Raw genomic sequence first — 24,225 nt, forward strand, 5'->3', positions numbered from 1 at the left:
GTGTCTTCGGGAGATGTCTCTGAATGTCCTTGAGTGGCACTGCCAGAGCCCGGACTTGAACCTGATCAAATATCTCTGGAGAGACCTGAAAATAGCTGTGCAGCGTAGTTCCCCATCCAACCTGAACGAGCTTTAGCGGATCTGCAGAGAAGAATGAGAAACTCCACAAATACACGTGTGCCAAGCTTGTAGTGTCATGTCAAAGAAGACTCGAGGCTGTAATCGCTGCCAAAGATGCTTCAACAAAGTACAGAGTAAAGGGTCTGAATACTTAGGTAAAAGTTGTACTTAAAAAATTTTTTTTTATACATTTGTAAAAATGTCTAACAACCTGTTTTTGCATTGTCATTCAGGGGTATTGTGTGTTCATTGATGAGGGGATTTTTTTTTTGAATAAGGTTGTAAAGTCAAGGGGTCTGAATACTTTCCGAATGCACCGTATCCCCAAAATATGTCTTTTTACAATTACATGTGACTGATGGCATAAACATCACATGTAGGCCTATACAAAATGACATCACCTAAATTAATCTTCTTTCATTCTTTCTGCCACTGTACCAGTTCCTTGCGAAATACTTCCTTCCTTAGTATTGTTACTGTGCGAAACCAACAAACAGCAACATGGGCGACTTTGTGTGGCTACTTCCTCTTTTTCTTGCTTTAGCTTTTTGCTTTAGCTTTCTTGCAGCTTTCCTGCTGCCCTCCCCTTGCTGGGAGCCAGAGTCTGCCACCGATCCAGGTCTTCAGTTTGGGGATCATCTCAGCACAGTAGATCATCACGTATTTACCTTCGGGGACATTCAGACAGGATAATAAAGCTGTAGTACTAAAGTGTGTTTTACACAACTGTGTTGCATCCACAAACTGGAATGTGTAACATGTAGGAGGGCAGTGTTAGAGAAGGACCGTAGTGCAGAACTTTCAAACATGGATCAGAGAGGAGAATCATTTTAAATAACATAAAGCAGTTGATGGTAAAACTAACTGCATTGCTTCCCATTTTACTAACTTCAGCCATAGGTCATTGCTTCTCCCCTTCACAAACAAGCACTCACGTGATGCAAACTTGTCTGGGCAGAGAGTTCCATCCTCCTGCTTCAGCTGTACACGCACTCTTCCTCCGAAAGTCACATCCCTGTTCCACTCTCTAGAGTACATTTCGTTCTGTGATAGATAAGTAAAATAACAATGAGAGACTTATAAATTAGGCAACGCCATACCTTAACCTACTATGATTACATTTGGTCCCGTGTAGCTCAGTGGGTAGAGCATGGCGCTTGCCAGGGTTGTGGGTTCGATTCCCACAGGGGACCAGTACGAAAATATATGCACTCACTACTGTAAGTCGCTCTGGATAAGAGCGTCTGCTAAATAACTCAATGTTTGACAATGGAAAATGTCTGTTGTGGATTCACCTAGGTTGGAGCTACTGCTACACAGTGGTACTGAGGCGAGTTACCCTCTTCTTTAAAACATGTAAAAGAACAAACGTATGCAATCCATTATCTCCATAAGAACATCTGCCCCCCCTACTGTCAACACATGACGGATCTCAGCACAAGTAGGGTTCTCCACTGCCTGGTTGGGGAGACAGAGATGAAAACCAACATGTCAGACATGTCCCTCAACACTCGTGTGACAAACTACAAAGAAAAAAAATCTGTTTCAGAAAGAGTTTGTGAGTGGTGGGTGTGTGTACACATTCACCAGGATATATCTGCAAAAGCAAGTGGTCCACCATGTATTGAACCAAACAAATAAAAAGAATCCTGCAGGTTTGGTTGACCTTTTCAGCGGATATCCGTCTCCCCTCTGCAAGGGTCTTCTTTCTGTTTACATAGGAAGGGTATATGCAGATAAACCTGCAAAAGAAAGATGAGAAAATGATTACATTTCTCCTAGCAGCAGGATATTATGCTGGCAGCATGATAGCAGATTTATTTCCTCCAAAATAAGAGTCCTCCTGCAAAGACATATCCATTTTTTGTTTTGCAGGCTAGTGCAGTACAATGGTCTTTCACAGCATCGCAACCACATCTGGAAGAAAAAAAATGATAGTTGTACGCATTTTATTTTTTACACCACCAATTATTTTGAACGTTTATATAAATACTGGGATGTTGAAAGCTATTGTGTAAGCTATATTGATAGAAATATAATTTTAATAAAAATACAACTGTTATTGGAATTACTCAGTCTGCTAAACTTAAATGGGTCTCTTGTGCTGGGCAACGGGTTTAATGCAGAGTACTGGTGACTCCTTACTCCACCCACTCCTTTCACTGCAATGCAATACACATATATGGGACACTTATTGGCTTGTAGAGAGAGAACTTTTCTACCTGTCTCAGCTAAAGCAGGGTGGGAAATACTCAGCAGGGTCTCCACTAACCAAATATGTGTAGTTTTGGAGGGGGACTGTGTTATAGACATGCATTTAGTCCTGCATGTTATAGTAATTCCCAAACAATAAATACATGTACTGTTGTGTTGAACATCAGTTGTAAAGACAAAATAATTATATATTTTTTTGCTTACCCCATTTGCTTCTAGTGTGAAATAAAATATAAACAAAGACGAAGTAAACAATGATCGACTGGCATACCTGTTAACGACCTAGATTAACCTAATGGTGATGGCAATTGAAGGCACCGTTACATATTTAAAATCAGCCCAAGGCCAGCCTTGACGTGCCAAAAAAAATGCAGCAGGTAAATCGCTTGGCCTGACAAATAACATTGATATATTTTTTTGTGACAATATTTTTTTTTACAAGTGACTAATTGTCCGTTGTCTTACTAGAAGGCCTAAGAAAGGACAATGAAATACACTTGATCAGTTTTATACCTTATAAAATAATGGTTGTTTTTACTTGTGCTCATTTCAACCTCCCTTCCAATGGCTGGGTAGCATTTCCTACAGAATGCTCTCATCCGATAGGCCTACAGGTAAAAAGGGAGTGGCGTCATATCCCCTCAACCAGAGAAATGAGCCAATGGACATTTACACACACACACACACACACACACACACACACACACACACACACACACACACACACACACACACACACACACACACACACACACACACACACACACACACACACACACACACACACACACACACACACACCTTGGTCAATCAAACTTCAACTTGATCCATTCAGAGACAATCCTCATTGCTTTATCCTACCTCTTCAATTATTGCATTGGAATATAATGTATATTCCTGAATTGATTGCATTCAATACAAACTGACCCCAAGCCTAAATCCAACACTCAAATGAGATGAGGATCCCACTGCATTCAATGGCTATCCAAGTCACTTAAATTTAGTGTTTTACTCAGTGTTCAAGTAAACAGTTATCAATAGTTTGTTTCTTTGTTATTTGACTATTCAAAGTGTATAGGCCTACATTTAGTAAAAAATACATACAAATCAGGGTCCTGTTCTGTTCTAAACCCAGCTAAAAAAGAAATGTCCCTTTTTTAGGACCCTGTCTTTCAAAGATAATTCGTAAAAATCCAAATAACTTTACAGATCTTCATTGTAAAGGGTTTAAACACTGTTTCCCATGCTTGTTCAATGAACCATAAACAATTAATGAACATGCACCTTGTGGAACAGTCGTTAAAACACTAACAGCTTACAGACGGTAGGCAATTAAGGTCACAGTTAGGAAAACATGGGACACTAAAGTGGCCTTTCTACTGACTGAAAAACACCAAAAGAAAGATGTCCAGGGTCCCTGCTCATCTGCGTGAACGTGCCTTAGGCATGCTGCAAGGAGGCATGAGGACTGCAGCTGTGGCCAGGGCAATAAATTGCAATGTCCGTACTGTGAGATGCCTCAGACAGCGCTACAGGGAGACAGGATGGACAGCTGATCGTCCTCGCAGTGGCAGACCACGTGTAACACCTGTACAGGATCGGTACATCCGAACATCACACCTGCGGGACAGGTACAGGATGGCAACAACAACTGCCCGAGTTACACCAGGAGCGTACAATCCCTCCATCAGTGCTCAGACTGTCCGCAAAAGGGTGAGAGAGGCTGGACTGAGGGCTTGTAGGCCTGTTGTAAGGCAGGTCCTCACCAGACATCACCGGCAACAAACCCACCGTCGCTGAACCAGACAGGACTGGCAAAATGTGCACTTCACTGATGAGTCGTGGTTTTGTCTCACCAAGGGTGATGGTTGGATTCGTGTTTATCGTCAAAGGAATGAGCATTAGACCGAGGCCTGTACTCTGGAGCGGGATAGATTTGGAGGTGGAAGGTCTGTCATGGCCTGGGGCAGTGTCTCACAGCATCATCGGACTGAGCTTGTTGTCATTGCAGGCCATCTCAACACTGTGCGTTACAGGGAAGACATCCTCCTCCCTCATGTGGTACCCTTCCGGCAGGCTCATCCTGACATGACCCTCCAGCATGACAATGCCACCAGCCAGACTGCTCGTTCTGTGCGTGATTTCCTACAAGACAGGAATGTCAGTGTTCTGCCTTGGCCAGCGAAGAGCCCGGATCGCAATCCCATTGAGCACATCTGGGACCTGTTGGATCGGAGGGTGAGGGTTAGGACCATTCCCTCCAGAAATGTCCAGGAACTTGCAGGTGCCTTTGTGGAAGAGTGGGGTAACATCTCACAGCAAGAACTGGCAAATCTGGTACAGTCCATGAGGAGGAGATGCACTGCAGTACTTAATGCAGCTGGTGGCCACACCAGATACTGACTGTTACTTTTGATTTTGACCACCAATTTGTTCAGGGACACATCCAATTTCTGTTAGTCACATGTCTGTGGAACTTGTCCAGTTTGTCTCAGTAGTTTAATCTTATTGTCATACAAATATTTACACGTTAAGTTTGCTGAAAATAAATGCAGTTGACACAGAGGACGTTCCTTTTCTTGCTGAGTTTAGTAAGGAATCCCCCTCACTAGTCACCTATCAAATCATATTAATGACATTTCATCTTTCAGTCATGCCAGACTTTCTGTACGTGTATGGTTCCCGTTACAGTGCTATCAACTGGCCCCAAGCGCCACAAAACCCGCTGGCTGAGACAGATCTCAGGTAAAGAGGTGAGGAGTGGTTCATTTGCATAACTGTATAAACACAAAAAAATAACACATACTGAAATAAGGACTCTCTCTTCTGTATTGCATCTTCTCTGGTTTACAAGTTTAGTTTTTATTTCCCCTTATTATTCGTTTTACAGTAACACCTACTGCCCAGTCTTCATTTACCATGATCATTTTAGGATATGGATCATTTCCAAAACAAAACAAAAATGAATTAGTGTTACAAAAACACTTTCCTTAAGTTTGTCCTGGTGGTGGATGATATTGTGCACATGCAAAACCGAGCTGGTCTCACAGGTCATGCTACCCTCCTTGGCTTTTGGCTTCATGTCCACTCCTGGAGACAGATGTTTGTGAACTGTGTTACCACAAGGCCTTGTCCCGGACATTGTCTATTAGCTCCTAGTAACAACCGTATAGAACGTCCATCCATCGACCAGGCAGGAATAGAGTTTAAAGAACTACTCCATGCTGCTCTGTTGAAGTGGACTCGAGTAATTACCATTACTAGTTCCACAAACACATAACATAAGTGAAACTCACAATTTCCAAGACAATGTTTTGCAAATTACTAAAACTCTGCAATGCTACTGGCAATTATTTCCAGATCTGTCCTTGTGACGACCCTCCCACTCTGTCTGCCGTATTCTGTCTTTGTTCTTGTTTCCTTATTAGGATGCCGGTGGGTGGAGTTGGGAGGGTCGTCAGCTTCATGGGAAACACCTGGGCCATGTGTCTCCCAGGATAAATATACCTCTTCCACATTCATGGAAGAGACTCTCTCCATGCAGACACCTTTGTAGATTGTGTTGTGGTTCTTGGTGGCCGTTTGTTTGTTTGCTTTGGCACCTTTCAACACCCTGCATTATCACATTCATGCATGTAAAACACTCACTTACACTACTGATTACTGATTACACACACCATTGTATATTTTCCTTAGTTGCTTTAGTTAATAAATATATATTTTGTTACTCCTTATCTCCACGTTGTCTCCCTTTGTTACGGGCTTTGAGCCGGTTCGTGACATCCTCGACTTCCCAAGTGGCATAAATGGTCAAAATGGTTTACAATACCAAGAGCAGCTAGAATTGGAGTATAAAAGCCAAGCATGGGAGCTTGGTGTGACTTAGAGAAGGGCTTCGTCCAATGCTTTCCCAACAGTGCTTCTGCTCCCACAATAAAGTATGCCGGAGTGATAATTACAGGATGCCAATTTTGGTCATGCTTATCAAAGACACTTTGTTCGAGGGACTGAGGGGTACATGGGTGCAACTAGGCCTACTTCTGCTGTGATCCAAAGTGTGAGATATCTTATTTTTTGAATGTTAAATCGTGTAATTTTTTCCTACTTAGTTTCTCTGCATTTATGCAAAGTTCAGTCCACAAATAAGGTGTCTAATGCGTCACAATGATTTCGGGACGGGGACAGAGGCAAGGTTGGCTAGACCAATGCCACCACTGATAAACCCCCAACAGCTGTGGCTTCTCCATCAGTAGCTAAGCTAAGACTTAAGGCCACCAGTTCTATTGGACCCCCAGAAAAACCCCTGCCTGCAGCTTCACCTGCTGACCCACCTGCTCCTACACCTTCTCCATCAGTTTAGCCATGTGGAGGCATGATGGTTTTTGTGCCACAGTGGTGTGCAAATAAGTACTTTCAAATGATCCGGAGGGTATGCATGTTATTTACTGTTGTTCTTGGCAGAAATAGTATCCACATTTCTTTAAAAGCTGCAATATGTCCATTTTTGGGCACTCCAACCAAATTCACAGAAATGTGTTGTCGATCTGTCATTCTAATTGAAAGCAAGTCTAAGAAGCAGTAGATATGTTCTATGTCTGCTTTTTCTATGCTATATTTCACAGTGGTTTAGCCGGTACAATGATTCTCTACACTTGCTTGTTTTGTCACAAACTGAACAAGAACAAACGCAGCATGGAACAATTAACAATTTTACAAAGTCACAGTTCATATAAAGAAATCAGTCAATTGAAATAAATAAACGAGGCGCTAATCTATGGATTTTACATGACTGGGCAGCGGCGTAACCATGGGTGGGCCTGGGGGGGCACAGGCCGAGCCAGGCCCATCCACTGGGGGAGACTTTGTCCACAAAAGGGATTTTAGTACAGAAATACTCCTCAGTTTCATAAGATGTACGGGTGGCTGGTCTCAGACGCTCCTGCAGGTGAAGAATCCAGCTGTGGAGGTCCTGGCTGGCGTGGTTACATGTAGTCTGTGGTTGTGAGGCCGGCTGGACGTACTGCCAAATTCTCTAAAACAACGTTGGTGGTAGCTTATGGTAGAGAAATTAACATTCAATTAACTGGCAACAGCTATGGTGGACATTATTGAAGTCAACATGCCAATTGCACACTCCCTCAAAACTGTGGCAGTGTTGTGTGACAAAACCACACATTTACTAGTGGCCTTTTATTGTCCCAACACAAGGTGCATCTGTGTAATGATCATGCTGTTTAAATCATCTTCTTGATATGCCACTTTCAGGTGGATGGATTATCTTGTCATAGAAGAAATGCTCACTAACAGGGATAAATACATTTGAGTGCATTTGCTTTTTGTGCATATAGAACATTTCTGGGATCTTTTATTTCAGCTCATGAAACCAACAGTTTCATTTATATTTTTGTTCAGTATATTAGAATTGTTGCAAACAGGAAATGGCGGAGTGATTTCTGCATAGCGCATGTGCTAGAAAGTATAATAATCACTGCAAAACCGAAAATATCCATCTGATTACAGGGTAAAGTGAACGGTGGCGTCATCTGCAGCTCTAGGAATCCCACTGGGTCAGCAAGACATGGAGGTGGACTTCCTGTGCTTCCAAGTCCTACAGAGTACAGAGAGAACCTCTGTGAGAGACCACACCCAAGTGGAAGACCAGGAGGAGGAAGGCTACACACCAGAAATGTGTCCGGGAAGGGAGGTACTCCAGAGGTCTGGTGGAGGGACAGGCAGCAGGGTAGGGTCAGGGAATAGTCAGGGGGAGAAGGGGGCAGGCAGCAGGGTAGGGTCAGGGAATGGTCAGACACTGAAAGAGGACACAGAGACCTCTGCACTACCCTGCGATTTAAATTGCAATCAATTCCATTATGCAGCACAAGGAAAAGATGGATGACACATTTGAAGGAAGTAGCCTAAATTCTGCAATGGTCAACTGCTACAGAAAACACAGAAAGGATTAGTGCCAATCGGCTTAAGTGGCTATAGAAAGACTAGACTGCTGATATAGGCCTAGGCGATCGTGTTATGCAGCTAAAGGAAGGAGTAGGCAGGGATGGTAAGGTGGTGAGGCAAGAACTATGTACAGGGATGGAATCTGTGCCGGACACTGGTGTTAATCAGGTGTTTGAATTAATTGAGTCACAGGAAGGAGTAGTAAAGGGTGGACCTAGTGCTTTAGTAGGAGTTGATCATACTGATAAATACAGTTGAAGTCAGAAGTTTACATACACCTTAGCCAAATACATTTACACTCAGTGTCACAATTCCTGATATTTAAATCCTAGTAAAAAATTACTTGATTTTAAGAATGTGAAATGTCAGAACAGTAGAGTGATTTATTTACATCCACTCAATTACATCCACTCAATTAGGATTTTGGTAGCCCTGCTCAATATGCCTTAACCAACCATGTTGTTTCACCTCCTACATATGCAATGACATCACCTGGTTTAAACGTCTCTAGAGACTCTCTCATCATTACTCAATGCCTAGGTTTACCTCCAATGTACTCTCATCCTACCTTACCTTTGTTTGTACATCATGCCTTGAATCTATGCTATCGTGGCCAGAAACATGCTCCTTTTACTCTGTTCCGAACATGCTAGATGGCCAGTTCGTATAGCATTTAGCCGTACCCTTATCCTACTTCTCCTCTGGTGATGTAGAGGTTAATCCAGGTCCTGCAGTGCCAAGCTCCACTCCCACTCCCCAGGTGATCTCATTTGTTGACTTCTGTAAACGTAAAAGCCTTGGTTTTATGCATGTTAACATTAGAAGCCTACTCCCCCCTAAGTTTGTTTTATACACTCTGCCAACCCAGATGTCTTAGCCCTGTCTGATTCCTGGCTTAGGAAAACCACCAAAAACCCTGAAAACTCCATCACAAACTATAACATTTTCTGCCAAGATAGAACTGCCAAAGGGGGCGGTGTTGCAATCTACTGCAAAGATAGCCTGCAGAGTTCTGTATTACTATCCAAGTCTGTACCCAAACAATTCGAGCTTCTACTTCTAAAAATTAACCTTTCCAGAAACAAGTCTCTCACTGTTGCCGCTTGCTATAGACCACCCTCTGTCCCCAGCTGTGCCCTCGATACCATATGTGAATTGATTGCCCACCATCTATCTTCTGAGCTCGTGCTACTTGGTGACCTAAACTGGGACATGCTTAACACCTCGGCCAGCCTACAATCCAAGCTTGATACCCTCAAGCTCACACAAATTATCAATGAACCTACCAGGTACAACTCCAAATCCGTAAACACGGGCACCCTCATAGATGTCATCCTAACTAACTCGCCCTCCAAATACACCTCTGCTGTTTTCAATCAAGATCTCAGCGATCACTGCCTCATTGCCTGCATCCGTAATGGGTCTGCGACCAAACGACCACCCCTCATCACTGTCAAACACTCCCTAAAACACTTCTGCGAGCAGGCCTTTCTAATCGACCTTGCCGGGGTATCCTGGAATGACATTGATCGCATGTCAGTAGATGATGCCTGGCTATTCTTTAAAAAGTACCTTCCTCACCATCTGAAAAAGCATGCCCCATTAAAAAAATGTAGAACTAGGAATAGATATAGTCCTTGGTTCACTCCAGACCGGTCTGCCCTTGACCAGCACAAAAACATCCTGTGGCGTACTGCATTAGCATTGAACAGCCCCCGCGATATACAACTTTTCAAGGGAAGTTAGGGGAAAATATACACAGGCAGTTAAGAAAGCTAAGGCTAGCTTTTTCAAACAGAAATTTCCATCCTGTAGTACTAACTCAAAAAGGTTCTTGGACACTAAAGTCCATGGAGAATAAGAGCACCTCCTCCCAGCTGCCCACTGCTCTGAGGCTAGGAAACACTGTCACCACCGATAAATCCACGATAATTGAGAATTTCATTAAGCATTTCTCTACGGCTGGCAATGCTTTTCACCTGGCTACATGTACCCCTGTCAACTGCCCGGCACCCTCCACAGAAACCCGCCAAAGCCCCCACCATTTCTCCTTTACCCAAATCCAGATAGTTGATGTTCTGAAAGAGCTGCAAAATCTGGACCCCTACAAATCAGCCGGGCTAGACAATCTGGACCCTCTCTTTCTAAAATTATCTGCCCAAATTGTTGCAACCCCTATTAATAGCCTGTTCAACCTCTCTTTCTTATCGTCTGAGATTCCCAAAGATTGGAAAGCTGCCACGGTCATCCCCCTCTTCAAAGGGGGTGACACTCCAGACCCAAACTGCTACAGACTATCTATCCTACCCTGTCTTTCTAAGGTCTTCGAAAGCCAAGTTAACAGATTACCAACCATTTCGAATCCCACCATACCTTCTCCACTATGCAATCTGGTTTCAGAGCTGGTCATGGGTGTACCTCAGCTACACTCAAGGTCCTAAACGACATCATATCCGCAATCGATAAGAGACATTACTGTGCAGCCGTCTTCATCGACCTGGCCAAGGCTTTCGACTCTGTCAATCACCACATTCCCGTTTTGATATCTGTGTAAATCTCACTAGGACAAGGTTACGTTTGTCAGCATATTTTCATAAATCCAAATGTTTGCTTATATTTAGCCAATATTGATCAGAGTTACCTTGTCCTATGGATATCTACACAGTTATAAAATTGGCAAGGTCGTGTAAGCCTACACAAAACAGACCTTATTTTAAGTGAATCTAAAAATATCCTATGGAATAAATGAATGAAGGAACAGCTTTTCAGATTTTGCTAGGTATTATGACTCGCACTTTGGTAGTCAATTCTTACCATGCCCATTATTAAAATAGGATTTCCTGCATATAGAAATTACAGTTTTTGTTTTCAACATTCATCATAATTAATTTAAACTCTATTTTTATTTAAACAGTTGAGAGTATGTATCCTAAGCAGACTCTTCAGTATCATTGACACTTCAGAGCTGTGTGTGTTTTACAGATGGCAGAGAAAAGCAGAGCACCAGTGTGGGACTATTACATGGAATTGGCACCAGGGAAAGCAAGGTGTCTTATTTGTGATAAAGATGTAAGCATGGGTTCAGCAATGGCTAAATCAAAAAATAACACCAACCTGTGTAATCACCTTAAGAACACCCATCCAAAAGCCCATAATATGTATTATATAAAGTTAAAATAAAAGTGTTCATTGTTCATTCAGTATGGTTGCAATTGTCATTATTACAAAAATGTGTGTGTGTGTGGTGTATATATATATATATATATATATATATATATATATATATATTTATTAAAAATAAAAATCGGTATCTGCTTTTTTTGTCCTTCAATAACCGGTATCAGCGTTGAAAAATCATAAATTGGTCGACCTCTACTCTGGACGGCTCTGACAAAGAATGCGTGGACAACTACAAATACCTAGGTGTCTGGCTAGACTGTAAACTCTCCTTCCAGACTCACATTAAGCATCTCCAATCCAAAATTACATCTAGAATTGGCTTCCTATATCACAACAAAGCATCCTTCACGTATGCTGCCAAACATACCCTTGTAAAAATGACCATCCTACCGATCCTCGACTTCGGTGATGTCATCTATAAAATAGACTCCAACTCTCTACTCAACAAACTGGATGCAGTCGATCACAGTGCCATCCGTTTTGTCACCAAAGCCCCATACACTACCCACCATTGCGACCTGTACGCTCTCGTTGGTTGGCCATACTCTTCACCAAACCCACTGGCTACAGGTTATCTAAAAAGGTAAAGCCCCGCCTTATGCTAGGTAAAACCCTGCCTTATCTCAGCTCACTGGTCACCATAGCAGCACCCACTAATAGCACGCGCTCCAGCAGGTATATCTCATTGGTCACCCCCAAAGCCAATTCCTCCTTTGGTCATCTTTCCTTCCAGTTCTCTGCTGCCAATGAATGGAAATAACTGCAAAAATCTCTGAAGCTGGAGACTCATATCTCTCTCACTAGCTTTAAGCACCAGCTGTCAGAGCAGCTCACAGATCACTGCACCTGTACATAGCCCATCTATCTACCTACCTCATCCCCATACTGTATTTATTTATCTTGCTCCTTTGCACCCCAGTATCTCCACTTGCACATTCATCTTCTGCACAACTACCATTCCAGTGTTTAATTGTTATGTTGAAGTTACTTCACCACCATGGCCTATTTATTGCCTTAACTCATTTGCACTCACTGTATATAGACTTTTTGTTCTACTGTATTATTGACTGTTTTGTTTATTCCATGTGTAACTATTATGTGTGTCGAATTGCTATGCTTTATCTTGGCCAGGTCGCAGTTGCAAATGAGAACTTGTTCTCAACTAGCCTATCTGGTTAAATAAATGTGAAATAAACAAAAAAAAACAACAGCAAAGGACCTTGTGAAGATGCTAGAGGAAACCTGTACAAAAGTATCTGCATCCACAGTAAAACGAGCCCTATATCGACATAACCTGAAAGGCCGCTCAGCAAGGAAGAAGCCAGTGCTCAAAAACCGCCATAAAAAAAAAAAACTACGGTTTGCAACTGCACATGGGGACAAATATTGTACTTTTTGGAGAAATGTGCTCTGGTCTGATGGAAAACAAAAATAGAACTGTTTGGCCATAATGACCATTGTCATGTTTGGAGGAAAAAGGGTGAGGCTTGCAAGCCAAAGAACACCACCACAACCATGAAGCACGGGGGTGGCAGCATCATGTTGTGGGGGGTGCTTTGCTGCAGGAGGGACTGGTGCACTTCACAAAATAGATGACATCCTGAAGAAGGAAAATTATGTGGATATATTGAAGCAACATCTCAAGACATCAGTCAGGAAGTTAAAGCTTGGTCATAAATGGGTCTTCCAAATGGACAATGACCCCGAGCATACTTCCAAAGTTGTGGCAAAATGGCTTAAGGACAACATCATGGTATTAGAGTGGCCAATACAAAGCCCTGACCTCAATCCTATAGAAAATATGTGGGCAGAACTGAAAAAGTGTGTGTGAGCAAGGCCTACAAACCTGACTCAGTTACACCAGCTCTGTCAAGAGGAATGGGCCAAAATTCACATCTTATTGTGGGAAGCTTGTGGAAGGCTACCCAAAACGTTTGAACAAAGTTTAAATTGTTTGTCACATGTATGACTTATACTCACAAACATTTCATGGGACAAGAAGAGACATACATCTTATATTACCTACCTTTCTCTGATGGATTATCACTTAATGGACACGTCTTCTCAAATGCACCTGGAGACAACTACCTGTTTAGCATGCGATTTAATTTGCTGATCTGTAGTTCTGTGATTGGTCAGCCCACCGGAAGTTAGTTTATTCTTGCTGTAATTGGACAATTCCGTTTGAAGAGACAATGATGTATTTCAGATCTGGTAGTGGCCAAAGATTGCAATCTACAAAAATTATCAAACTAGTAATGCTCTTTCTAATAACAGGTTTGTATGATAATCCTGCTAAACATAAACATAACCGAGGTCTCAAAAAAGGTGCTTCCTTCTAGGTGACACCTTTTGTGGGAGATGCAGTGTCCATCACAAACTACACATCAATTAATAATTTCTGTAATTTTTGCAAGGAGAAACTTCCCAAGTTCTCCCATGTCACCATGCTCCTCCATACACTCCACTGAAAGCTTTCAGTGGAAGCGCACATCTACTACAAGAGCATGGTAGCCTACAGAAAAGCAAGGGGAACTGCCCCTCCCTACCTTCCGGCTATGTTCAAACCCTACACCCTAAAATGAGCCTTCCGTTCAGCCACCTCTGGTCTCTTGGCCACCCTCAGCCCAGTCAAAGCTCCCCTCAAATGTGTTTGGTGAACACTCACTCGCACTTGACTTTTCCTCCTTACTAGCTCAGAGTCTGCTGATAGCTATTTTTAGGAAACTGCTACTTATGACTGAGATATGTAGTTGTCCCACCTAGCTACCTAAAACGTAATATGTAATGCCTGGAGAATATGTAAAAAGAATTAACACTGATGGAAAGTGCTATGACGGATGAGTTGATTTACTGGGGATTCGCAAGTTTCTACATTTTATTCATGCTATCCCATTGATTCTTGATGAATAGAACTTATAAATGCCTCACCAGCTTAGTTCAACTGTCGTACACCATCAAATCCCAAAACAAGCTTTTTCTTCAATTTTTGTAAACATTACATGTAAATAAACTGTATAGCCTCAAAACATGGTCAAAACTATAAATGTTGATATCATGGATGGTCAGACCGTGCATCCATAGCTCTATTAATTTAAGTGGTTACATTTCTCCAGCCCCATTCCCCAGCTTTCTACCAAAACAGTGGTCAGGAGACCACTTCATCATTTCAAATGCGGATTGCCCTTATGTTATTGCACTCGTACAACAGAAGAAATGTGTATGTAGTTGTGTAATGAATTCATGCCTATAGCTATATCTCCTTGGTTTGTATATCAAAACATAGCTGCACTAAGGACACGAGTTCATCATTCACTTTAAGCAGATCTTAAGTTCCATTCACTACCAAAATATCTTCAAGACAGATGATAATTAAACACTTCCACTGTTCAGTAACACTGGACACCAGTTTTTCACCCCAACATTTTAACATGATTTATTATGCTGATTTACAATTTGGAATGTGACTTTTTTCCTTTGAATAGCCGACCACAAATGTATTGCATGAGAAAAAGAAAAAAAAGTATTTCAGACAGTGTAATTTTTGGGTAGAACAAAATAGTACATAAACTCCTCTGATCATGTGCTTTAGCATTACAGTGATTACAGGGAAACTAAAACTACCTTTAAAAAAAAGATAAAACACCAAAACCCTATAGTAATATGTGTGTTCATTCAGTCCTTCAGAGTCTCTTAGTTAAAAAGCAACCAACTAACCTGATAACAATTAAAACAACAGCAGAGCCATGTATCAGTCTACTCTCATATAATCTATTTTCCAATGGAAATATTTCTCAGGTTAACTTGCGGTTAATTCCTTTACTTTCAGAGCACACATGAAATAGTGTAAAACTTTACACTACAGCTACCAACATGTCATGTGACCACAAATGTTCATCTTTACCATCTGGGCAGTTTACATGCAAGGATGGGTAGCTTATAATACATTTGCATTAGTAAAAATTAGAATTACTTTTCTTTGACCTAAACAAGGGAAAACATTTTTTTCCAATCGAACGGAGTAGTATTAAAGTCGATCTTTAAGTGTTTTAACATCCCAAATATGCAACTTTAAGTGATTATCTTTGTCAAGTCAGACAAGATTCAGGATATTGACAGGGGTTTAAATTAAATACATAATTAAAATCTGTACAGTACAAATTCACATACATTATCCTTCAGAGGTCTCCCTCTCTCCCTCTGATAACCAGTGTCCCAGCCACATTCCTACCAGCAAAAAAACAGGGTCCATCAATTAGGTATCAACTACAATAACAGTCTAGTGACTCACTATTTACATGTTTATTTTTTACACCAAAAATTGTGATGAATCTTTTCTTTGATTGGGTTTGTTGTAAATAATTATTTACAACAGAGATCACTAGGTATGTTCAAGACATTTCCCCTAGATCATCTGTGTGTAGTCTAGCCTCAAGTGACTTAAACTGAGGTTACAATGTAGGACCCACTTTCACCAGCACTTTCTCCTTTAGTCTCTCTCTTTTTTGCACTGTTAGTTACACTGACAGGCGTGGGTATCTGTGAGGGTCGTGGTAGTGTGGCACTGTCAGCACTGCTCTTCCTGGAACTAGGGGTGTAGTTGAAAGGGCTGACCCTAGCCGCCACAGCCCCACTCGGTGAGCTGTGTTTGCTAGAATTGGAGGAGCTAAAAGGGGTGCGTTCAGCAAGAGACAGTTCATGGGCCTCTGGGACAATGCTTGGGTTACTCTGAGCAGGCTTGATGTCTGGCCCTTTCTTATCAATACTCTCACTGCTCCTAAACAAGTTTAAATTAGTCTCTGAACCTAGCCTAAGAGCATTTACACTTTCATTTGAGGAATGTTTTGGATGGGTTTCACTTGTCAAGAGATCAACAGAGGGCATTTTGAGTATAACACTGTCAATTACAGGAGGGATGTTTGCTGTTGGTGATTTTCCAGACCTCGGGTTGTTAATGGGACAGTCCTCAATCCTCACCCACACATCCTCAGTCTTGGAAACTGCAGGGCTCATTTGGTGCCCCATGGCCATGGTGTCCATGGACTCTATGGAGGAAGAATCACGGCCTTCTGACTGAGACATTTCACTATCCTTCATCTTCCTCCATGTTCCTTTTAAAGGGTTTCCATCTTTGCCGTGTGGGGACCTTTGGGCTGGACTCAGTGGCTGTCGTTCATCCTCACTCTTGCCCTTTTCACTTGACTCAGAGGAGGCAGAAAGGATGGAAGATGAGCTGCCGGTTCTCTTCCAGGTGCCAACCCTTGGGAGAGAGGAGGAGTGTTTGCTGTTCTCCCTCTTCCATGTACCTTTCCTGTTAAGATTAGGGAGCCTAGAGGGGCTTTCTGAATGGGACCTGGAGATGTCATGCTTCCCTCCTCTTTGAGGCTTCTCATCCCCATTTTCGGAGGAATTTGGATTCTGAGGAGACTTTTTCCAGTTGCTTCCTTGACAAGTTAACGACATATCTGGCAAAGACGGACTCGACACAGGCGTTTGAGACTGGCTGGTAGAGGAGGGGGACAGAGACTCAAAAGAAGCAGACTCTTCCAATTTCCTCTTCAGTGTTGGACTAGGGGTCTCTTTGATGAACGTTGACTGGCGAACTAGGGCAGGTTTCTCCGACCGGTCTGACTCACTTCCACTAGACTTTGTGGACGACATCCTGGACAAATCCTGCTTCTTAGAAGGGCCAGCAACTGCACACTGGTTCAGACTCTTTGAGGCAGATTCACTCCTAGGGATTCCACTAGTGCTTCTCGTCAAGCCAGTCTGCTTGGGTGGAGTTTGCTGACCCATCGGTCTCCCAGGGGAGGTGTAGGCCATCCTGCCAGAACCAGAAGACTTAGTTGACAATGTGCTTGGAGAAGCAGTGCGAGGCACTTGGGATAATTTGTTTGAAGCGCCGAGACCATTTCTTCCAGGTGACACAGAGGAGCGACCGGGTGACTGCATGGGTCTGGTGGTCAAGGACTGCTGAGCTGGTCTGGATGGTGTGGAGTCTCTGGATCCAGATCGTGATGAAGCTTTACTTGATCCCGATTGAGATCCAGGCTGATCCTTGGCTGGACTAGGATCAGATTTAGCAGGTGGTTTGATGCTTCTGGGTGAGTTACTGGAATTCTGCCCTTGAGTGGGAGGAGTTTTTGAGACAGAGGCTGGACCACGGGGTGGAGGCTTCTTTTGGACTGGGCTTGTGCTTGGAGAACTGCTTCTAACGCCAGGGACCTGGATCATTGTCCTCCCACGAGAAATCATGGGAACACTAGGGGCAGTCGGCCTCTGCTGTAATGAGGCTGGGGTCTCAGCGCTGGCACGTGGTTTTCCTGTTATGAGACTTTTGTAGACTTTCTTGCCCCCTTTAAGAGCTTTTGCTGCCTCCTCTTCCTTTTCTTTTTTTTGGGCTTCTAAAGTGCTCTTTTCACCAGGCTTTAATATCCGTGGGCGTCCTTTGTCAGATGCAGATTTATTATCCTCTGAATTTAAGGGCAAGTGAAAAGGGGAGCCAAGGGATATTCCAGATTTGAGGGAGAGGATTGAGTCAGAGTCAGATGAGCCTTGTCTAGAGAGGCTAGCAGCTGCCTGGTGCAAACTGCTGACGATGGAATTGGCACCCTCTTGGATGGCCTTCCAATCAAAAGATTCAGAGTCTGGAGATAAGGCTTGTTCAGAAACTGGACTATGTGTATCAGTGAGATCCAATGTGATATCAGGCTCCTCAGCTAAAATTCTATCCATACTTTTCTCCTCAGTGGCAACTCCTTGGTCATTCCCCCCCTTATTTCTGGCTGTTTGTTTCTTTTTTTTTGGCATGGCTGAACTGATGCACTCTTGTAGAAGGTCATCTTCTGAATCAATGCTTAGTGAGCTGAGTGAACTGTTTCTTGAGAAACACACAGGGGTGTCTTCTACATGAAAGGCTTTTGGTGCGTAACCAGAGGCTTGAGGTTTAGAAGTAGCTTCTACCTGAGTTACATCCTCCACTTCTTTTGGCTGGAGGTCTTTGTTGTTGTTCTCTTGGTCAATGTCACTTAACGAGCTGAGAGAGGAGTTTCTAGAGAAACACATTGGTGTGTCCTCAATGGAAAACTTCTGCTTCTCATCTGGCACTGGCCCCACGTTTTCTTTGGATGGTTGTGGAAAGACTGCCTGCTTCTGCTGCATAGGTGTTGGAGCAGTCAGTGGTACATTTGCCCTGTTTGTTCTAGGGGATGACTCTCCACGGTTTTTCGTTGACACTTTTCTCTGGTCTTTGTCTTTTCTAAGTTGTGCCTTTTCCTTTGAGAGATCAGGTTCATCATCCTCGAAATCCAAGGAACTCAGGGAGTCATTGCGTGAAAAGCAATAGGGTGTACCCTCTATTGGTGTGTAATTCTGTGGCGAGTCAAAAGCAAATCCTGGCCGTGGCCGCTCATCTGCATTTGGTGGTTTATCTGGGAAATTTCTGGAGGCCATTTTTGGCTCAAGCGTTTTGGTTTCTTTGTTTTTATCAGGGTATGAAACAAAGTTGAAAGGTGGCTGGGGTTTTTTAATCATCCTAGCTCTGTACTCACTACTCTGTGGCATTGGTTTAACAGGGGATGTGGGCTTCTTCTTTTCAACCTCTTGTTTGACTAGACTAACAGGAGAAGCTGATGAAGGGTGCTGTAGTTGATCATTCATTTTCTGTACTCTAAAGGGCTTATGGATTTTACCTTTTGGCATGGCTGAACTGATACACTCTGCTAAGATGTCATCCCCTTCATTTTCTACAGCGGCAGCTTGTGTGAAGGATGAAGTAACACCTCCATCTTTTTCATCTGTACTTTCCCCTTCTGGAATAGTATCCCTTATTTGACTGGAGAATACTTCTGCACAAGGAGGAGCACACCGTTCAGTGTTGGCCAGCTCATTTGGGGGTGAATCAATGGTGAGGTCGCTGAGAGATGTGGCTGTTGAAAAATTTATAGGGGTTCCCTCTATGCAGTAAATCCTAGGCATGTCCTCTCCATGGGTGAAGCCAACAGTCTTCTGTTGTCCTCGGGTTTGTGAAGGGAGTAACTTGTACACAGGAAGTTGGCTTGGTTTATGGGCAGTAGGTGGTGGTATTCTAGAAGTAGTGTTGGAAGGTGATTGCTTTTTGGGTTTTCTCGATGACTTTGTTGGCATGGCTGAGTTTATGCAAGCCTCCAGTATTTCTATATCGTCATCATCTGAATCATCCAAAATGTCTTTTTCTACCTCACCAGGTGAATGCATCTCTTGGCTTGGGGATTCTGTAGTGTCATCATGCTCATGCTCAGCCTCATTTCCCTGGTTGTCTTCGTGAACAGGAGACATAATCTTGAGCTCATTATCTTTTTGAATGTAAGGTTCATCTAAGCTTAAAGCACTGAGGCTGGATGCACAAGAGAATCCATCTGGGGTACTCTCTGTCGCAAAGTGTAGGAGGGTGTCGTTATCCGGAAGCACCTGGACTCTCTGGACAGCAGAGTGTACAGCAGCATGCCTTGGAGCCAAATCCGCCCTCGGCGGCGGTGGCGGCGGCACCTTTTTGTGTTTCATTGGTGGTGGATGTTGAGGGGGTGGTGGCGTTTTGCTTCGGCTCGGAGGCATGGTCTGACCAGGGCTGTCGGGCAGATCACTTGGGCTGATGATTCCACTGGGCATCCCGCTGCACAATTCACTCTGTATAGAGCTAGCAATGGAGTTGCTCTCAAAGCTGTCCAGAGAGCTTACAGATGTGCATCTGCTGAACATGAGGGGCGTCTCCTGCACATAGTGTTCTGGGGGGCTTTTGGGAGTCTGGGCACCACTTTTAGATGGTGATTTAGCTCCTGATGAAAACTCAACGGCTTTGTGATGTCTGGATCCGTCTCCATGAACTTGACTAGTCCTTGGAGGCTTTATTCGGACATACTGCACAGACTGGCCCTCGGTTGTGCCTTGTTCTTGGGCGTGACTGCCAGTGGACTCTTTCTCAGAGATGGGAAGAGTTGGGTAGTTGCTAGCAGCATTCACATTCCTCTTGCAGCCTTCCATTTCGTCCTCATCTGAGGACAAGGATGACAGAGAGCTACCCCTTGAGAAACAGATGGGTGTGTCCTCAACACAGTACGTCTGTAGGGTCTCTTGATTGACGGTAGGAGGTTTGCATGTTGTGTTCTTCTGGCCTGGTCGAGTTGGCCCTGACCTCGTTTGAGCCGAGGATGGATGTAGCTGCATTTGTCTCCCTACATTCTTTTTGGATGTCACGGATGATGTTGAACCATCTTGGCTTAGATGGTCTTTCACTGAGCTCTGAGTGGAGGATGACTTTGAATGACTAAACATGGATTTTTGGGAGGAGGTGTCAGAGTACTTCAGACTGTAATCAATTGGTTGTTCCGTATGAGGCCCCTTGTTGTATTTCATACTGTAATTGGTCGGCTGGTCATCCTGTTGTTCTTCCTCTGAGTATCGCTCACTGTAATTGGTTGGTTTGTCATCACCGTAATCATCCACAGACTGGCACATAGTCTGGTTGTTCATCTTTTTGTTCATTCCTTGAGTGGGACCAGTATTGCTTTGATCTTGTTGGTGTTGGTTGGTGTTCCTTGATCTGAATCCTTGTTGCATTTCTGATTGCACAAACCTGGGCTTGTACTTCAATTTCTCCTCCCCCTCACTGTTGCCATCCGTGTACATGGGGTAGCCTGGGCTTTGAGATCGCACAGACCTCTGATCTGTCTGTTTCATCTCCTCCATGTGCTTAGGCCTCGCCCATCTCTCATTTTGGCTTGGACTTTGCCGACCAGAGTTCAGCTGCTCGTCAGAATACTTTAGGCTGTAGTTGATAGGTGTGTCAACTTCTCCGTCATCATCTTCCATGTGGTTGGCATTGTGGATCTTATGAGCAAGGTCTGCAGGATATTTTCTATAGACGCAACACTTCCCCTCATCATCCTCAGAGTATGAGTCCACAGATGGCTTCATCTGTCCTCTTTTGCCATAGCCGTCAGTGCTGTTTACGCTGTTGAGACTGTCGTTGGATGCCTTGTATTCCAACTTGGGCATTGGACATGGTCTGCCCGAGTGATCGGTTTTAGTGTAGGGATATACATTTGAATGACCATGTGCTGCAGTTGTACAGTGAGGGTCTTGATTTGGGGTCTCTGGTGACCGGTCATCCAGGCCAGTCAGTAAGTGAATGCTGTTCACTTCCTCCATCACCATGGCAATCTGAGCAGCTGTTGTGGCGGGCATTTGCATTCTCTTAGAGTCATGATCTGGGTGGAAACCACTGGGTGCACCCCTCTGTCTGTCTCTGTCCTGGCCCCGATCCCTCTCGGCCCTAACACTGTCTATGTTCCCCCTTGGGTTGTCTCTGGGTGACGGGCTCGACAGAACTGGTGTGTTCACGTAAGGGGAGCGCACAGGCACACTGTTGGGGCTAAACCCGTCTGATCTAGAGACACCATCGTAATCACTGTAGACATTCTGCTTGTGCCTGCTTGGTTTACCCCTGTGGGACGCCTTGGGGCTTAAATTGTCAATATTGTCGAACGTCTCCGAGAGGTGCTGAGAGTCCAGTTCCTCGATCAGGGCTTTCTGTTTCCTGACGTGAAGAGAGGGCAGGCTAGATCCAGGTGACATGATGTTGGCATCCTTGTATTTGGCGGGCCTGTTGGCCATGAGGTTCCTCAGTGCTGCGGCACTGCCCATAGCGATCATCTTGTGCTTGGAGTGGATGAGGTTCTTCAGCATGCTCACAGCACCCATTTCCCACAAGGCCTCCTGGTCCTTTGCATTGCGGGCCGAGAGGTTCCACAGCGTGCCACACGCGTTGCTCACAATAGTCAGGCTGTGAGACTTCAGGTGCTGCAGGAGTGTCTGAAGACAGCTGTTCTCTCTCAGGATTTGTCTACACAGAGAGAGAAAAGCAACACAGGGTCTTGTAAGCTTTCAAGTGTAAGAACATTAAACATTATTACAGAGGAGTCCGTATAATAATATATCAAATATCAGCACAACACTACAGCACAACACTATGCGCCGATGCCATTTTTGGCCGATATTTTCCTTGCCCAAAAACCCCCGATACGGATAGCAATATTTAATTTTAGAGGCCTTGTAAGCATTCTAGTACAGTTAAATAGTTAGCACACACATGGACATAGCGGTCTAAGGCACTGCATCTCAGTGCAAGAGGCATCACTACAGTCCCTGGTTCAAATACAGGCTGTATCACATCCGGCCGTGATTGGGAGTCCCATAGGGCGGTGCACAATTAGCCCAGCAGCGTCCGGGCCATCATTGTAAGTTAGAATTTGTTCTTAACAGACTTGCCTAGTTAAATAAAGGTCACACACAGACCAACAAGTTATTTTGTTGGCATTTACGTATGTCCCCAAACCTATTTCTTTGACTAACTTGCTGTGCTGTTCAATTATTTCATTCTCAACCAGGATTACTATGGTAAGAATCCATGAATTCCATTATCTTGGCTTTAATGGATTTCGCCTTTGGAGTTGTCTCGCTGACATTTTCTTACTCTTTCAAATGCCTACTCGACTTGACTGCTAGATCCACACAGCAGACATTGTGGGCTAGGTCAGGAATGCTGTGTTGCACGTGTAGCGCAACATTTTACGTGTCGTCATTCAGTCCTGTACCTACCTGTTGCTCTGTCTGTATGCTATGTCTTGCTTGTCCTATGTTGCTATGTCTTGCTTGTTCTATGTTGCTATTGTCTATATTGTAATTGTTTTTAATAACCTGCCCAGGGACTGCGGTTGAAAATTAGCCGGCTGGCTAAAACCGGCACTTTTACTGAAATGTTGATTAATGTGCACTGTCCCTGTAAAAATAAAAATAAACTCAAACTCACTCAAACATTATATAGGTATGCACAGCAGCTTTGACATCGGTTTTTAACATTGGCGTTATAGACGTCGGGCCGATAGTTGGCATTTTTAGCTAATATCGGCCGATTCCGACATATTCACCGATATATCGTGCATCCCTAATAATGAATGATTTTTTAAAAATTGAATAGACATACCTATGATCTTCATTTGTAGCAATGAGACTAGACACATTGCGCAAGATGCCTCCTCCACTTTCAATGATGGCGAGGGTGTTAGTTTGGCTTCGGTACATCAAAGTGCTAACCAGGAAGGCCAAAGCCCCCTCTACAGCACAGATATCAGCTTTGTTTTCAGTGCAGTGAGCTGACAGGTTCCACAGGGCACTGAGGACACTCTTCAGAGTAGACTCCTGTGAAAAGAGGACACATTTGATCAGCCAGGCAAATCTTTATCGAATTCCTATTGTACATTTCATTCACATATTTATACATGATGTACTCCTTATGTATTTGTATCAAAGTGAGAGTGGTGGATGTCTCACCTTCTGTACCTCCAAGGCACATTCCATCAGAGCCCTGACACTGCCCACCTCACGGAGGGTCTTCTTACTGTTCACATCCGCACGCCAGGACAGGTTCCTCAACACACTGGCAATCACCTGCTGTAGATCCTCACTCTCAGACTTCAGCTGAGCCACCATGGCCCTCATGCATCCCTTCATGGAACATAGAGTGGCCTGAGGATGGAAGATACAGAAAGATGCTTACTATTAATTTGAAGCCATACTCTATGAACAAGCACAGAGATTGATTGTCCTCAAAGACACTATTGTCTTTACTTTCAAGTGCGTTTACACATATTGGCTGGTTTCCCAGATCCAGCCTTCTCCTGGACTACAAAGCGTGCTTAATTGAGATTGAAAGGGCTTTTA

General features: G+C 43.6%; 1 protein-coding gene and 1 pseudogene across 8 annotated transcripts in view; both read right to left on the bottom strand.

The window, feature by feature from the left end:
• Positions 1-546: 546 nt before the first annotated feature.
• On the bottom strand, positions 547-2,543 carry LOC109893635 (signal recognition particle 19 kDa protein-like; annotated as a pseudogene).
• A 12,335-nt stretch (positions 2,544-14,878) lies between these two features.
• LOC109892385 (adenomatous polyposis coli protein) overlaps positions 14,879-24,225 on the bottom strand; it is a 52,344-nt gene continuing 42,997 nt past the window's right edge. For 5 of the 8 annotated variants that reach the window (XM_031826273.1, XM_031826270.1, XM_031826271.1 and 2 more), the window contains 3 exons: positions 23,836-24,030; positions 23,489-23,703; positions 15,910-22,348 (listed from right to left, as the gene is read on the bottom strand). In XM_031826273.1, coding sequence (XP_031682133.1) covers positions 15,910-22,348; positions 23,489-23,703; positions 23,836-24,030 — 6,849 coding nt within the window. Of the gene's footprint in view, positions 22,349-23,488; positions 23,704-23,835; positions 24,031-24,225 lie in introns of all 8 variants that reach the window. The other 3 variants (XM_031826272.1, XM_020484883.2, XM_020484884.2) reach the window with 2 other exon arrangements.

Source organism: Oncorhynchus kisutch, linkage group LG6 (genome assembly GCF_002021735.2).
Source record: "Oncorhynchus kisutch isolate 150728-3 linkage group LG6, Okis_V2, whole genome shotgun sequence".
NCBI lineage: Eukaryota > Metazoa > Chordata > Actinopteri > Salmoniformes > Salmonidae > Oncorhynchus > Oncorhynchus kisutch.